Below are 16,969 nucleotides of genomic sequence, written 5' to 3' on the forward strand. Positions count from 1 at the left end.
CCATATGATCATATCAATAGATGCAGAGAAAGCATTTGACAAGATCCAACATCCTTTCATGATGAAAACCCTCGCCAAAATGGGGTTTGGAGGAACTTTCCTCAAGATAGTCGAAGCCATCTATCACAAGCCTACGGCAAGCATTATCCTCAACGGGGAAAAACTAAGGGCCTTTCCTCTGAGATCAGGCACAAGACAAGGATGCCCACTCTCACCACTCCTCTTCAATATAGTACTGGAAGTACTTGCGATAGCTATTAGACAAGAAAAAGAGATTAAGGGCATCCAGATAGGAAGGGAAGAAATCAAACTCTCACTATTTGCAGACGACATGATACTATATCTAGAGAAGCCTAAAACCTCTACTAAGAAACTCTTAGAAACAATAGACTTATACAGTAAAGTTGCAGGCTACAAAATCAATACCCAAAAATCCATGGCCTTCATATATGCAAACAATGAGGCAGAGGAAAGGGACATGAAAAAAGCAATCCCATTCACAATCGTGCCCCAGAAAATCAGGTACCTCGGAATCAGCTTAACCAAGGAAGTAAAAGACCTTTACAAAGAAAACTACATAACGCTACTCCATGAAATCAAAGAGGACATGAGGAAATGGAAACATATACCCTGCTCGTGGATAGGGAGAATCAATGTTGTCAAAATGGCAATACTCCCTAAAGCATTATACAGATTCAATGCGATCCCTATAAATATACCCATGACATTCTTCAAAGAAATGGATCAAGCAATCCTAAAATTCATATGGAATAACAAACGTCCAAGGATAGCTAAAACAATTCTTGGGAAAAAGATGATGGGAGGCATCACCATCCCCAACCTCAAACTTTACTACAAAGCAGTAACAATTAAAACAGCATGGTACTGGAACAAAGGCAGAGCCGTAGACCAATGGAACAGGGTGGAATATCCCTACACACAACCCCAAATGTATGACCATCTAATCTTTGATAAGGGAGCAAGAGAAGTGAAGTGGAGCAAGGAAAGCCTCTTTAACAAATGGTGCTGGCACAACTGGACAGCCACATGCAAAAAAATGGGTTTAGACCTTGACCTGACACCATGCACAAAAGTCAGATCAAAATGGATTAAAGACCTCAACATTAGACCACAAACCATAAGGTACATTGAAGACAAGGTCGGCGAAACCCTCCACGATATTGAAGATAAGGGTATCTTCAAAGGTGACACGGAACTAAGCAATCTAGTAAAAACAGAGATCAACAAATGGGACTACATTAAACTAAAAAGCTTCTGCACCGCAAGAGATACAGTGACCAGAATACAAAGACTATCCACAGAATGGGAAAGGATATTTACACAATACCCATCAGATAAGGGGTTGATATCAATGGTATATAAAGCACTGGTTGAACTCTACAAGAAGAAAACATCCAACCCCATCAAAAAATGGGGCGAAGAAATGAACAGAAACTTTACCAAGGAAGAAATACGAATGGCCAAAAGGCACATGAAAAAGTGCTCTGCATCACTAATCATCAGAGAGATGCAGATCAAAACAACTTTGAGATACCACCTCACACCACAGAGACTAGCACACATCCAAAAGAACAAAAGCAACCGCTGTTGGAGAGGATGTGGGGAGAAAGGGACCCTTCTTCACTGCTGGTGGGAATGCCGACTGGTTCAGCCCTTCTGGAAAACAATTTGGACGACTCTCAAAAAATTAGATATTGAATTCCCATTTGACCCAGCAATACCACTGCTGGGAATATATCCCAGAGAGGCAAAAAAGTACAATCGAAACAACATCTGCACATGTATGTTCATCGCAGCACTGTTTACAATAGCCAGAATCTGGAAAAAACCCGAATGCCCCAGAACGGATGACTGGTTGAGGAAACTTTGGTACATCTATACAATGGAATACTATGCAGCTGTTAGAAAAAAGGAGGTCAAGAATTTTGTAGTCAAGTGGATGGGCATGAAAAGTTTCATGCTGAGTGAAATGAGTCAGAAAGAGAGAGACAGACATAGAAAGATTGCACTCATCTATGGTATATAGAATAACAGAGTGGGAGACTAACACCCAAGAACTGTAGAAATAAGTACCAGGAGGTTGACTCCATGGCTTCGAGGCTGGCCTCACGTTCCAGGGAAAGGTCAACTCAGAGAAGCGATCACCAACTACATTGCAGTCGAAGGCCATGTGGGGGAAGGGAGTTGCGGGCTGAATGAGGGCTAGAGACTGAGCACAGCGGCCACTCAACACCTTTATTGCAAACCACAACAGCTAATTAGAGAGAGAAAACAGAAAGGAATGCCTTGCCACAGTGGCAGGGTGGGGTGGGGGGGAGATGGGATTGGGGAGGGTGGGAGGGACACTGGGTTTACGGGTGGTGGAGAATGGGCACTGGTGAAGGGATGGGTTCCCAAACTTTGTATGAGGGAAGTATAAGCACAAAAGTGTATAAATCTGTAACTGTACACTTACGGTGATTCTCTAATTAAAAATAAATAAATTAAAAAAAAAAATAAAATATGAAAATAGGAAGACAAGAACAAATTTTGATGTCAGTAAAGATACCTTAGAAGACATTAGAGACCTAGTCATATATTTCAAACAATAATGCAATGTAATTATCCTAGCTCTGATAATTCCATTTATTTATCCTAATAATGTTGTTTCTGTAAAAGTTATCATTAATTTCTATTTTTAGAAAAGCTAGTATTCTTTATTACTTAAAATATGTAAATAAGGGCTGAAGTGATAGTACAGTAGGTAGGGCATTTGCCTTGCATGCGGCCGACCAGGGTTTGACTCCCAGCATCCTATATGGTCTTCCAAGCACCACCAGGAGTAACTCCTGAGTGCGTGAGCCAGGAGTAACCCCTGTGCAACACCAGGTGTGACCCCAAAAAATAAAAAAAAGTAAATAATTCTTGGGGAAAGTAATCTTCTTCCATTCAAAGAAAATACATAATAATAAATGCCCCAAGACATCTCCCTAGCCCTTCTTCCTGGGGGTCCCAGAGGTGCAGGGGTCCAACCCATGGTTCCTGCCCTTTGGTCCCCAGTCCTACCCAGTCTTTAAATTGGGGAGAGGGGTTGTTTGTGGGTTTGTGGTTTCTTTGCTATTACTGTGTTATTTTTTCTCTTTTTCACTTTGCTAGTACTACACATACAATCACTTTACGTACTATTGACCTGTATGAGTTCTTTATGACTTTTGGCTATTGATCCTTTTCAGACAGGGCTTGCAAATATGTTTTCCTGTACTGTAGGTTGCTTTTCATTTTGTTGGGAGTTTCTTTATTGTGCAGTTTCTTTCTGAGTTTGATGTCAAATGCCAGCTGACTTCAGAAGCTTTTCCACCTTGGCCATGTGGAGACACAGGAGTGGGCATCTGTTCCTGGTTAGCCCGGGCATGGAGCCATTTGGAGCGCCTGTTCCTCCAAAGCCCCGTGCCAGGCACTAGCTGTACACAACCACGTAGGCTGTGGCTGCTTTCTACAGGAAATAGCTAGTCTAGTGGGAACAATAAACTGTTCCTTAAAAATTAGATTCACGTTTTGTGCCAGAGAGATAACCCAGGAGGTAAGGTGCTTGCTTTGTACATGGCCAAACCTGGTTCTGTTGCTGGCACCACATTTGGTGCACTGAGCATCTCCAATTATGTCCCTGAGCCTCCCACCATGGCCCAGAAATTGAATATTTAATCTCGATTAATGTGGGGAGATCGGGCACGTTCATCTGTAGGGCTGGAGTGATAGCACAGCAGGTAGGGCGTTTGCCTTGCACACAGTTGACCCGGGTTTGATTCCTCTGTCCTTCTCGGAGAGCCTGGCAAGCTACCGAGAGTATCCCACTAGCACGGCAGAGCCTGGCAAGCTACCCATGGCATATTCTATATGCCCAAAACAGTAACAAGTCTCACAGTGGAGACGTTACTGGTGCCTGCTCGAGCAAATCGATGAGCAACAGGATGACAGTGATACAGTGATACAGTGAATGTCCCATCAGCACTTCTCTTGCTGGGCATAAATGTATGGGTCAAGGATGTGGCTCACGTGATAAAGAACATGTCTGGAATATTTGAGGCCCTGGTTTCTATCCCAGCATTCATGGTCCCCCGAGTAGCCCTGTGGTCCCTGAGCATCTCTCCTTAAGAAAAAGAGAAAAGGACCCTCTGCGCCTAAACACTTTGATTCCAGAGATCTAACACATTCAGGCATCCAGCATAGCATCTAATAGCAATGCACTGGGACTGCGAACTGGGCTACAACTCTGTGCTGCCAGGGGGTGGATTTTTTTCCTCCCCACCCTGTCTTCCTGCATGGAAAGCAGCGGCCTGGCAGCACCCACGTGGCAGGCGCCATCTTCTGAGACTCCAAACCCAGAGGTATTCGGTTTTTGCTTTTGGGGCTCCCAGGAACTCATGGGAAGGGGGCGTAACCGGCACGCCCTTGGCCCAGATAAATCCGGAGCCGCTGAGCGTGAAGCGGACCCTCTGTGCCTAAACACTTTGATTCCAGAGACTTCTTACAGCAATGCACTGGGACTGTGAGCTGGGCTATGCAATTTCTGGCAGAATTTTCCCTGGACTTTATACAGAAATCCAAAACCACGCAGACGCAGCAGCGTCCGCGTGACTTAACATTTATAATTGTCAGCAATGTGCAACGGTTCCTTTTGAACAGGTCTGACTTGGGGGGGAAACTCCAAATAATAACAGTAAGTTTTTGTTGAAATATTGAAGGTTATTAATGTAGCAGCCACCTCTCTGGACTGTGAACTAAGCAAAAGCCCCACGCTGGCCGACGCGGCGTGGCGTACACTATACTATGAGGTGCGGGAAGGGGGATGAGGGGGAAAAAAAAAAGGAAAAGGAAAAAGAAAAAAAAAGAGAGTTATGTACTTGTAGCAGTGGGGCTACATATCTCTTCATTTCCAGCAATGGAAAACTAATTATCAAATGCTTCCTTGGTAGTAGGTCTGTCTCTCTTGGGTGGAAACTCCAACAACTATAGTGAGTTTTGTGTTGAATTATGGAATGTAATCAAGGTAAAGAGAAAATGAAGTGAAATTCATTAGTTATACAGTAGGGGGTAGGGGGTGGGGGCAGGGGGTATACTGGGGTTTTTGGTGGTGGAATATGGGCACTGGTGAAGGGATGGGTGTTTGAATATTGTATAACTGAGACATAAACCTGAGAACTTTGTAACTTTCCACATGGTGATTTAATAAAAAAAAAAGAGAAAGAGAAAAAAGAAATATAAGTCACTGGCTAAAGTAAATGTACTGTAGTGTGAAACCTCAAATGTTTATACTTTTGCAAGCATCAGTACTAAGGCTTTGGATATAATACAAATTGAAGTTGCTTTCTTTTGGTTGATTTAGATCCTAAGATACAGAAAGTAAGATTCCAGGGACTGTGCTTGCCGAGAGCAAGGGTGTCAGTGCCCACTGGGAAGGCTGTGTTACCCAGAGGCCGATGGGGACCCCCAGCTGCACCCGAGAAGCCCCTGCCTGTAAGTGGAACTAAGTCCTTCCTTTGGGTTTTAAGTCAGTGACAAATATATACAGACCTATGCACACATGTTCATGGGGAGAGACTTGTGATTTTGAAGTCTACGAGGGGTTTTCTCTTCTTTTTTTTTTAAGTTTGTAGTACTATTTCATATGAGCATTCATTAACATGAACCTTTATTGAACAGCAGCTAATTTTATATTTGTCTACCTACCTATTTATCTACCTTGGTTTGGAGGCCAATCCTCAGGGCTTGCTCCTATTTTGTGCTCAAGGATTACTCCAGTGGTGCTTGGGGTAGGGGGTGCCATAAAGGATACTAGATTGGGCACATGCAAGGCAAGCTCCCTGCTGCCCATGTACTATTTCTGTTTTCAGCTAGTGGCAGAAAAGATGCAATTTACACTTTTAATTCTGACATGGTATATGTAATTGGGATAATTCTATTACATAACCATTGATTATCCCCCCCCCCAGAGATTCTTTCTGTTTCAGTTATTCAGTTATTCATACCATGGCCTCTTGCGTGCAAAGCATGTGCTCCAGTTCTTTAGCCATTTTAAAATTTATAATTGCATTTTAGTTTGGTTTTTGCTTTTCTCAGCCAGCAGACTTGGTGGTACTCAGGGCTTACTCTTGGCTGTAGGCGCAGGCATCACCCGATTACTATATGTGGTACTAGGGATCAAACCCAGGTCGGCCACATGCAAGACATGGAGCCTTACCCACTAGTCTATCTTTTTGGCTCTCTAAGAATTATATTTTTAGAGAAGTTGCATGGTTTCTTTAAAATAGAGGAAATGAGTCAGAAGGAGAGAGACAGACATAGAATGATTGGACTCATCTGTGAGATGAGTTAACAAGAGACTAGTACCCACAAACAGTAAAAACAAGGGCCAGAAGGATTGCCACAAGGACGGAAGCTTGCCCCCGGGGGAATGGCGAGGGGAGGGCAGTTAGGATAGAGAAGGGACCAGTATGACAGTGATAGTTGGGAAGGATCACTCTGGACAAGAACTGAGTGGTGGTAGAAGATACAGGGATACACATGATCATTCCTCAGTACCTGTATTACCCAGAAAGGGGGATGGGGAGATACAGAGACAGAGACAGAGACAGAGACAGAGAAAGAAGAAAAGTGTCTGCATAGAGGCAGGCTGGGGCAAGGTGGGGAAGGTGACGGGAGGAAAACTGGGGACATTGGTGGTGGGAATGTACATTGGTGAAGGGATGGGTGTTGGAACATATGCCTGAAACCCAATCATGAGCAACCTTGTGACAGTATCTCACAGTGATTCTATAAAAAAAAAAAAAAGAAAAGAAAGAAAAGCTTTGTAACTTTTTTTTTTTTGAAAAAGCAGACTAGTTGGAAGTATTTATTTGATATAAAGACATGTTGTAAAATGCACTGGTGATTAGTTAGATTGCTTGTATGACCCAACAGTGCAGTGGGCAGGCACCAGCGGTGCCCGCACCATCTGGGATTTAATCCCCGGACCTCATACCGTCCAAGTCCTGCCAGGAGTGTCCCTGAGGGCAAAGCCAGGACTAAGCCCTGAGCACCACAAGGCGGGGCCCAAAAAACCAAAATGACTATGAGGCCTTGTCAGAAAGCTTACCCTGATCTAGGCTTGTCACGTGAGCGTGAGCGAGTGGCTGGGGCAATCCCCCGGGGGACCCCAAAATGCAAATCAACTTTGTTATCCATATTTTAAAGAACTTCTCCCCCATCCCTCAGATAAAGGTGGTGGAGAGGCCCCGACTGGCTGCCGTGGACCGACGCTACGCCTGCTACTATGCTCAGCTGGAGATGCTGAGGAGAGCCCGCGCGCCCCAGGGCTGTTCCCAGGCGCCCCTCAGAGATGCTGCAGGGGAGGGTCCCCATGCGTCCCCAGAGCCGTGGTAAGGCCACAATCTGACTGAGGCCCGGTCCTCTGAAAACACCTTCCTGTATTCATATCTATTCTGAAATCCTTCCAGTCATCCTGAAGCGAATAATCCAGGAAGACTCCGTTGTAGTACCCAACCTCATGTTCATTCTTCCTTCATACTTCGTTTGCCCTTTTCTTGGAGGGGCCGCGGCTCCCCGGAAGTGCCCAGAGGCCAGGGGTCCCTGGTGATGGCTGTGCCAGGGAGACTTACCTGGACAGCAGGTGCACTGCCCCGTGTGCTGTGCCGCGGGCCTTGCACACAGGCATTCTGTCCTTCGGACCAACTACTCCTCGCACCTCGAGCCAACGGGGAGCTGTGGCTCTCCTGGCGAGCGCGACTCGCGGTGGAGGCCTGCGGGCAGAAGGAGCTGGGTGGGATCCCGCAGCCCTGCCCTGCGGGGTCCCCGAGCCCCCAGGCTGCACCCGGCTCAGTGCGCCTGTGCACGCACCTGTGCACGCCTCTGTGCACACCCCTGTGCGGGGCGCGGCGGGCCAGGCTCACAGTCCAGCTCACTCGGAGCCTCAACTCCCCTCAGCGCCGCGTACCTGCAGAGGAGACGTGAAGCGCAGCAGTACAAGCTGGAAGCCGAAAAGCAGCTGGTGAGTGGTTGGCCAGGGGTCTGAGGCCGCGGGAACTGTCCAGCTGCCCCTCGCCCCTCGCTCTTGTTGAATCTGCGCACCAAAACGCGCATGTGCACAGCGGCACCTGATTTTAGTGCTCTGGGGACCTTCCAAGCAAAGCCCAGGGTGACCGGCGGCACCCCCAGTGATCCTCACCCACTGCTGGACCGCTCAGTGTGCGGGTGGGCAGTGCTAAGCCGCTGGATCTCTGGGTGGCATGGTGGTGCTTGAGGGGCCATCTGGTGCCGGGTGGTCAAACCTGGGTTCACAGCTGACTGCTGAGCTGTCTCCTGGCCCCGGGTTCCTAATCTGGAATCTAACAGAGAGATTCTCAGGGCGGAGCACAGAGGGTAGGGTATTCGCCTTGACCATGTTCGATCTGGGTTCAATCTCTGGCATCCAGTGTGGTCCCCGAGCTCCGCCAGGAGTGATTCCTGAGTGCGCCAGGAGTAAACCCTGAGCACCATCACCAGGTGTAGCCCCGAAACAAACCAAACCAAAACAAAAACATCCTAGAAATAGGCTTGAGGCAGTCCAGGGAAGCCTCGTTTCTTCCTAGGCTGTAGCGCTATGTGGCCTTAGGCAGGTCCTGTACCATCTCTGAACCTCTGTTTTCTTTTTGACAGTGAACAGGAAAGCTTCAGAGTCCTGCCCCCTCATGAGCTACAGTTCTTTGATTCCATTTCATCGGAATTCTCCACATTTTAAGAGTTGGCTGTTGCGCTTAGTTTGAAATGAAAGTTATGGTTTGTCCTTCAGCCGAGTCCAGGTTTGGGGCCTGGGGAATCTGGATTTGTGTCTAAATGTCTACACTCTTTAGCCTCTAGTCTGAGCAGCTCCAAAGCTTTAATTCTAGTCCCTCTCCTCATCCTAGGCTGCTAAACTCTTCCAGAATTTTTAGTTTTGCAATTATAATTTACCAGTTCAAAGAATGAGGAAGATCTTATCTGGTAGTGGATATTGTTTGCTTAGGACAAACAGCACTCATGGTTTTACTCATGGAATTACTCCTGGCAGTGCTCGAGGGATCATATGGGATGCCGGGATCAAACCCAGATCAGCTGCATGCAAGGTGAATGCCACAGCTGCCGTACTATCTTTTCAGCCCCAACAGTCCGTACTTTTTGTAACAGCTTTTAGAAATCCCAAGTTTCACGGTGATGTGCTTCTTTCTTTAAAGGACAAGGTCAAACCAGATATTGCCAAAATGTGAACATGTGTGGCCAATGATTTTGTTCAATTAACAGGGTCTTCGTCCATCTTCTGCTGAGTGCAGACACCGCTGGGGACCAGAGCCCAGAGGTGCTGGAGAAGAGCCTCGGGCCCAGGAGCCGCAGCCCAGGACAAAGGAAGTGAAGGAACAGGTGGGAAACGGTCGGGCCCTGTGGCTTCCTCATTGTCCTTTGTGTGTGATGGGGTGTGATGTTTGATTTCTGCAGAGTCAACTGTAGTACTACTTTTGGACATACTCATATGGAGCACCATTCTGGTTCCCACCCCACTGGCAAAAATATAGCAAATTTATTTCATATTATGTGGTCCAGAAACCTTAAAGATTACCAAATAGAATTATTAGAAAATAAATCAGTAAAAGTCAATTGTCATGGTTAATTGAGATATATTTTTAACTTTTCTTGATATAGTAGAGGATAACCATATGTGCCATTAGTGAAAGTCACACTCAATACCACAAGGTGGGCAGTTTCTCCTCTCCTGTCCTTTAAAAGAGCCTTTTTAACCCTTCTGGCAAATCTGGCATCAAGGCTATGAATTGCCTATTCGTGACACTCTGTATCATTCCTTTATCTTTAAATCTGAATGATAATGTCACTAGACTTCTTAAGGGACACAGATACAGGCATCTCACTTCTCGAGAACACATAGCAGGGCCTTGACAGAGGTCAGCAAAGCATCCATTGTTACGATTTGAGACATTTTTATGCATTTTCTAGGGCTGCATTCCAGAGCACCACGAATAGTGGCTTAAAACAACAGACTTCTCTATCTTTCTGACTGAATTCAGAAGGGAGGATCATTGGCTCCTTTTGGGAGGGAGATGGGTGCACTGGTGAGGGGCGAGATGTTGGAATCCGGTGCATGAGAAACCAGTATGAGTAGTATTGTAAACCACAGAATCTCAATCAGTGGAAAAAATAAACCCCAGAGGTGTGTTGCTTCACAGTCCTGGAAGCTGAAGTCCCAGACCCAGGAGCAGCAGGGTCAGGATCCCTTTGAAACAGGCAGGGGGAGGAATACTCCTTTGCCTCTCCCTGGAACCTAGGGGTTTGTTGCATGCCCATTTCTCGGCTGGCCACTCTTTCTGCTGCACCCCTTTCCCGTCCAGTGGCATTAGCCTGGCCACGGATCTCCCCTGCATGTCCATCTTCTTAAAGAAAACCAGTTGTATTGAATTCCAGTGGGGCCTTTTTATTTCTTTTTGTCTTTGGGTTACAGCTGGTGGTTCTTGGGGCTACTTCTGACTTGGTGCTCGGGGTGATCCCCGGACCCTAGATCCCTTGCACTGTGTGGTTTCCCACCCCAGGCTTCGGCCTGAGAAGCATGTGCACTCTAGCCATCTGAATCTGGTGCCCAGTGTGACCTGACCTCAACCCATTTCATCAGAAATGACAGCGTTTGAATATGTTTCTGTTCTTGAGTTCTGGGGAATGAAGGCTCCATTATATCTTTAAAATTTAACCCATAACTGGATTATTGATTAAAGCAGAAACATAAAGTCATGGTATGTCATTAGTATGCATAAAATGTGGGTTTTACATATAAGTGAGATTCCCTGTGAGCTACTATGACATTCATGGGGGAGGAGTATCACAAGCAAAACATGAGGCCGATTATCATCGTCAGGAGTAATAGCTTTCCTAATTCTTCCGGTATAATTACATGTTTTTAAGATCATAAACTGTAGAGAGATTTTAAGTTGCCTTAAGTAGCACACAGTAATTAAAACATTTTGGTTAAGTTATTCACAGTCATTAAAAAAATTGGATTGGGATTCTTTTTCAGGAATATTGGAAGCAATTAGAAGAAATCCGCCAACAGTACCACAGTGACATGAGGGAAATTAGAAAGAGGATGGGCAGTGGACTGGAGGTAAATGAATTCATTCACCTAAAGGAAACACTGTTCTGTTGATTTAGTGCTGACTAACAAGCAGCTAGTAAAAGTAATGAGCTCGAAGCCAGAGAAATAGTACAGGGATTAAGGCACTTGCTTACATTAGACCAACTCTGGTTTGATCAGGGGAAAAGTGTATTCCTGATTGACCGAGAATATCTGGGAAGGGTTCTCAGACTTCCTAACCACCGCTTGGAAATAAAAATAAAAGTAATGATCTCCTCCTAGAAAGACAAAATTTTATCACACAAACATTTTTTTTTAGTAGAAAACCATCAGATCTCAAAGGAGATTATTGTGGTTTACTTAAGATGGCTCAAGACAATGAAGTTGTCTGAGATTCCTCATTAGCAATAGTTATTGTTAAACATGCATGTGTAGGAACAGGACTCTTCTCCTTGGATCAGTAATAAGTATTGACAGAACAGCTGCTTCACTCTAGAACTCAATTTGATGCAGAAAGCAAGTGTGTGCCCATAGGGTACAAGGAAAGACTAGCATGTATTGAATGTTATTGCACTGGAATCACCTCATATATGAGGACAAAATGCTAAAGTCTGTGTATGAATTAACTAGCCTGGATTTGGAGACCAGGTTGTATGAAAAACACAGATATTTCATTTCTTTTGGGAGGATGGCTGGGAATACACTGAATGATGCTCAAGGGACCATGTGGTACCATGTATTACAACTGGGCTTCCTACATGCAAAATGTGTGCTTTAGCCCATTGAACTAACTCTCTGCCTCAACATACATATATTTAAACTCTAGAAGCCCACTCAGTGGCCTAGGAAGTATAACCTTATGAGAGGCCTGTGGACACTGAGACCAGCCAGCCCAGCACACAGCTGACCACCCACCCTGTGCTACGTGTATACTCATTGACCAGAACTACTCAGACTCTAAAACTAATCTTTCTCTCTTTCTGCACTTACCACTTTTAAGCGCATGTAGAGGAATATCTAGATGAATTAATATAGGAGAAATGAGCATAAAATTCAATGGGGTTTGTCAGGGTCTAAAGAGATTTCATGTACTTTATCTCCTTTACGACCCACAACAAAGCAGTTAAGTGGCTACCCCAATTCACTTAGCTATTGCAAGGCAGACTAAATAAATATCTGATTATAAAAGCTCTATTATTTCTAAGTAAATAAGTTTCTAAGAATTGAAAAAATAAGGCACACTTGTGTGCAGCCGTGGTAGGAGTCTGAGGCTACGCTGGGAGGGTGAGGGAAGAATGTTAGGAGGAGGAGAAAGAAGACCCTTATTCAGTCGTAGGTGGTTGCGGTTCACTGGGTAGTATTTGGGGGACTCTGGGGTGCCAAGGGTCAGCCCTAGGGCTCCCACATATAAAGCATCAGATTCAGCCCTTGACCTGTCGCTCTGACCCGGGAGGAGGTGTTTGTTGTGTTTTGGGTTTTGGACACATTCGGATCTGGTCTCAGGGGTGACGCCTGGCGGGACTTGGGGCACAATACACAGGGTCGGGGATTGAACAAGGGTTGCAGCCACAGGGTCATGTGTGGGGCAAGTGCCTTAAGCCCAGGGAGGAGGGGCTTTGTGGGAGAACCAGGGTCTGAGAAGGAAAGCGGGAGAGCAGCGAGCTGGAGGGGCCCAGGAGGAAGCAGACACAGTTCTAGACCTAAGGCGGCGTGTTCTGGGAGCGGCAGCGCGAGGCTCCCTCTGGGAGACGGGAGGAGCCTGTGTCCCGAGTCTTATTCCTCAGCAGGGCTGTGGCAGGAGGACCAGGACACGCCCTGCCGGCGGCTCTGGAAGAATCGGGAGGGGCACACCCAGCCCTCAAGGAGGAAGGACCACAGACTCAGAGCTGTTGTCCCAGCACGTTTCCTCCCTAGATCCCACTCAGCCCTGGCGGGGGTTCGAGAACAGCCCTCCCCGCTGAAGCCAAGTTTGCTGACTGTGTGTTTCGTGTTCAAGGAGGACTCAAGAGTAACTCACAGAACCTATTTGGTGAAGAAGGGAAACCCGCCCGTCAGCCCAGAGGCCGGCAAGGAAGAAGGCCCCGCACAGGTGACACTGACCCCACCCTGGCTCCGTGGCCCTCAGCCCCCACTGCGCGCAGACTCCTGGGGGCCTAAACGAGCTCAGATGCCCAGGCTTCGGCCCTGCGGTCTGGGCCTCACCTGGGCGCTGTGTGTCCAGAGGCTGGTCAAGAACTGCTTTCGGACCTGGGAAGTTCTTGTCCTAGCCAGGGCCTCAGACACGGGGGGTAGGAACTCGGGCCTCACTTCTCTTCCGTTTCATGGTGACACCGTTGGTGGGAAAAGGGAACTGGGCAGACCAATGAACAAGTTGGTCTTGAAGAGAGTTTCAGATTTTCCTTCTCTCTCTCTCTCTCTCTCTCTCTCTCTCTCTCTCTCTCTCTCTCTCTCTCTCTCTCTCTCTCTCTCTCTCTCTCTTTCTCTCTTTCTTTCTCCCTCCCTCTCCCCCCCCATACCTGGTCATGCTCAAGCTAACTCCTGGCTCTGAACTCAGGGATTTATCCTGGTGGTGCTCAGGGGACTGTATGTAGGTGCCAGGAAGCAAACCTGGGGCAGCCATGTGCAGTGCAAGTGACACTCACCCCCTCTTTGGCCAAATGTACACAGGCGCAGTCCTGTTGCAGAGTTCATAATACGGCGGGGGGGAAGACCATTCCCTGGGGTGCAGGGCAGAGCTAACGATGGTTCCCAGCATGTGCACAGAGGTGACGAGAGATCTGAGGGTAGTGACTGATTCTGAGGGAGAAGTACTAGTGCCCTGGTGTGAAAGGATGGACAGAGAGCTTTAGAATTTGTATGAAACCAGTATATCTATGTCTCTTCTATCTAGATCTGGACAGGTTTTCCTGATACCTGAAAGTCAGGTGCTCCTATAGGCTGTGATTTAGTAGACTGTTTTGGGGGTGGCAAGTGTCATTACTGTAACTTATATGGAAGCGTTTCTGTGCACTCCAGACAACATTTCCCCCCGCCCCCACCAAAGCAGACTACCGCCTCATACCAAGTTGGCAGACTGTCCGTTGGGGAAGTGGGGATCTTAATCCTCTCTCTCTCTCTTTACCTCTCAAGGAGATGCAGGTTGTCTTGAGAGGAGGTATGGTGCCCTTTTCTCGGTTTCTGGGTCCCATCAAGCCATTCTGGGGGGCTTCTCCTGGCTTGGAACTCCGGGGACTGCACACTGCCAGGGGTGGAACCAGCCTGCCACCTGCCAAGGCCGAGCCTCAGCCCTCTGAGTCATTTCTGTGGCCACCTGGAGCCCTTGATGAAGAATGGGGAGGTTCCTCGTGTCATGGCGAGCAGTAAGGGGGTCCGAGAAGGCCTGTGAGCTGCAGCCCTGCTCTTAGCTCTGCTGTGCCCTCCATGCCCGGCCTGGCCCTGTGTGCGCGCCCGCCGCACCATGCACCCTCAGCTGAGTGCTCTACTCTTCCGTGTTCTGTTTCCATACTTCTCTGCAACCTGGGACCTGTCTGCCTGGTACACGTGAGTCCTTGCTGCCCGGGACCTTTCTCTGCAGCGTGGCATGCCATGTAGGATGGTGTCTGGCGTGTGGGGGCTGCCCGGTAGGAATTGTGTGATGAGGGGAACCTGGGCTCGAAGGCAGTTCAGTCTGCCGAGTCTGAAGCTCGGAGGGGAGAACCATGAAGCTTGAAGATGCGCATTTCCAGCCCCCCCCCTTCCCTTTTGCTGTTGCGGTGGCCGGGCCTGCATGGTGTTGGTGCTGTTGTTCCCACCCTGAGACCACGCGCCCATGGTGGGCCTGGGGACACCAAGCAGCAGCGCTGCGGGGCAGTGCTGGGCCCGAACTGACTGTGAGGCCGCTGCTCTGCCACTGAGCTGTCCCCAGCCCCTGAAGAGGCACTTTTGTCCCTTCTTGGGATCATAGCCACCCATGCTTGGAGGGGTTCAGGAGACACTAGGTACTAAACTTGGGGCTCCCACATGCACAGCATGCACCCCAGACCACGGAGCCACTTCCCCAGCCCTGGAGATGCATTCTGGAGAGTTTTGCATAAAGATGGGAATAAAATCCAGAGCACTAATGAATCCCCATTTGCTGAGGGAGTACTAAACTCTGAAAACTCTCAGCATTTGAACTGCATCTTACCACTGTTTATTTGATTTTATTGCTATTTAATCTCTCTTTAATCAGTGCTTTATTTTTAAGTGTTATTTTGTTTGTTTTTGGGCCACACTCACTTGGTGCTCAGGAGCTACTCCTGGCTCAGTGCTCAGGGGATCATGTGGTGCCGAGGACTGAGCCTGGGGCTCCAGCATGCAGAGCACGTCTGCATGTGAACTACCTTCCTGTCCTTCAGACTTGGTCTTCCCCTTCCCTTCCCTCTGTGGTGACCTGGTTAAACATGGTCATGGTCATTGTTAGGGCTGTACATCTGGTTGCAGTGCTTGTACCCTTGGCCTCTTGTAGTGCTCGTACATATTCCTATTCCAGTACTCACAGGGGCCTTTGTGCTGCTGACACAGAGCCTGCCAGAGCTACAGTCCCAGCCACAGTGCTCACAGAACCTTTTTAGTCATGGTGTTTGCTGGCTGGAGATGGCACTGTAGCTGCAGTGCGTCTGTATACCTGACTGCGCCAGAGGGTTTTGCTTCTTATTGAGGGCCCAGAGGGCCCAGAGAGCAGAGTTGCTAGTGACTGGCACTTATGGGTACACTGGGGATTGGACTCATTACCACACACTTTCAAGGCAGGCATTTTTAGCTTCTGAGACTCCCCTACCCCTTATGTCGTCTAACTTTACAGTCCTCTCCCATTGGAAAATTTTCATCAATTTTCAGAGCTGTCTCCTTCCTTTATGTTCTTGTGAGCTGTTCACTTTCTTGTTTTCCGGATTAAGATCATAAACCTCATACTTGGAATAGAAATAGTCTACTGTTAAATAGAAATAGCCTATTGTTAGAAAGTAAGATTAACTGTGACTGACACTGAAGAATAGTAGAGATAAGGACCAGGAGGTTTGCCCCATGGTTTGGAAGCTGGTCTCACGTGCTGGGAGAAAGACAGCTCAGATAGAGAAGGGACCACCACGTAAAGAGTCTTTGGAGGACCCACTCAGGTTGGGAGATGTGTGCCGAATGTAGACTATAGATCAAACACAATGGCCACTCAGTGCCTCTATTGCAAACCACAACACCCAAAAAGAGAGAGAGAACAAAAGGGAATTCCCTGCCACAGAGGTGGGGTGGGGGTGGGGGGATGGGACTGGGGGGTAGGAGGGATACTGGGATCATTGGTGGTGGAGAATGGGACTGGTGGAGTACTTGATCATTGTATGACTGAAACACAAACATTAAAGTTTGTAAGTATATAACTGTACCCCATGTGATTCACTAATAAAAAAAGAGATTAGGTTGTGTTGGACTTAGTAAGCATCGTCACATTATGGAATGTTATCCATTGTGATGTGAATGTTAAATGTATCCTAAATATATTAATATTTCATGTTATTAATAGATACTGTGCCCAGTCTCAATGAATTAGTAAATATCCTTTAAAAAGTTTTTTTTTTTTTTAGGGTCAGAGAAATAGTACAGTGGGTAAGGCTCTTGTCTTGCACACAGATGACCCAGGTTCGATGCCTGATACCCCAAATAGTCCCCTGTGCACTGCCAGGATCCCTGAGTGCAGAGCCAGAAGTAACCCCTGAGCACTGCCGGGTGTGGCACAAAAAAGCCAAAAACAATAATTGTTTTTTGCCTCATCCATCAATACTAGGACCTATTCCTGCATGTTGCTTGGGGGCACTC

At 47.3% G+C, this 16,969-nt stretch overlaps 1 protein-coding gene across 1 annotated transcript in view; it reads left to right on the plus strand.

Annotated features, from left to right (window-relative positions):
- NEK5 (NIMA related kinase 5) overlaps positions 1 to 16,969 on the plus strand; it is a 78,185-nt gene that overhangs the window by 27,634 nt on the left and 33,582 nt on the right. Inside the window, exons 10-15 of the mRNA XM_055140986.1 lie at positions 5,384 to 5,514; positions 7,252 to 7,415; positions 7,981 to 8,044; positions 9,313 to 9,429; positions 11,087 to 11,173; positions 13,140 to 13,232. Coding sequence (XP_054996961.1) covers positions 5,384 to 5,514; positions 7,252 to 7,415; positions 7,981 to 8,044; positions 9,313 to 9,429; positions 11,087 to 11,173; positions 13,140 to 13,232 — 656 coding nt within the window. The remainder of the gene's footprint in view (positions 1 to 5,383; positions 5,515 to 7,251; positions 7,416 to 7,980; positions 8,045 to 9,312; positions 9,430 to 11,086; positions 11,174 to 13,139; positions 13,233 to 16,969) is intronic.

Source organism: Sorex araneus, chromosome 1, assembly GCF_027595985.1.
Source record: "Sorex araneus isolate mSorAra2 chromosome 1, mSorAra2.pri, whole genome shotgun sequence".
In the NCBI taxonomy this organism is placed as follows: domain Eukaryota; kingdom Metazoa; phylum Chordata; class Mammalia; order Eulipotyphla; family Soricidae; genus Sorex; species Sorex araneus.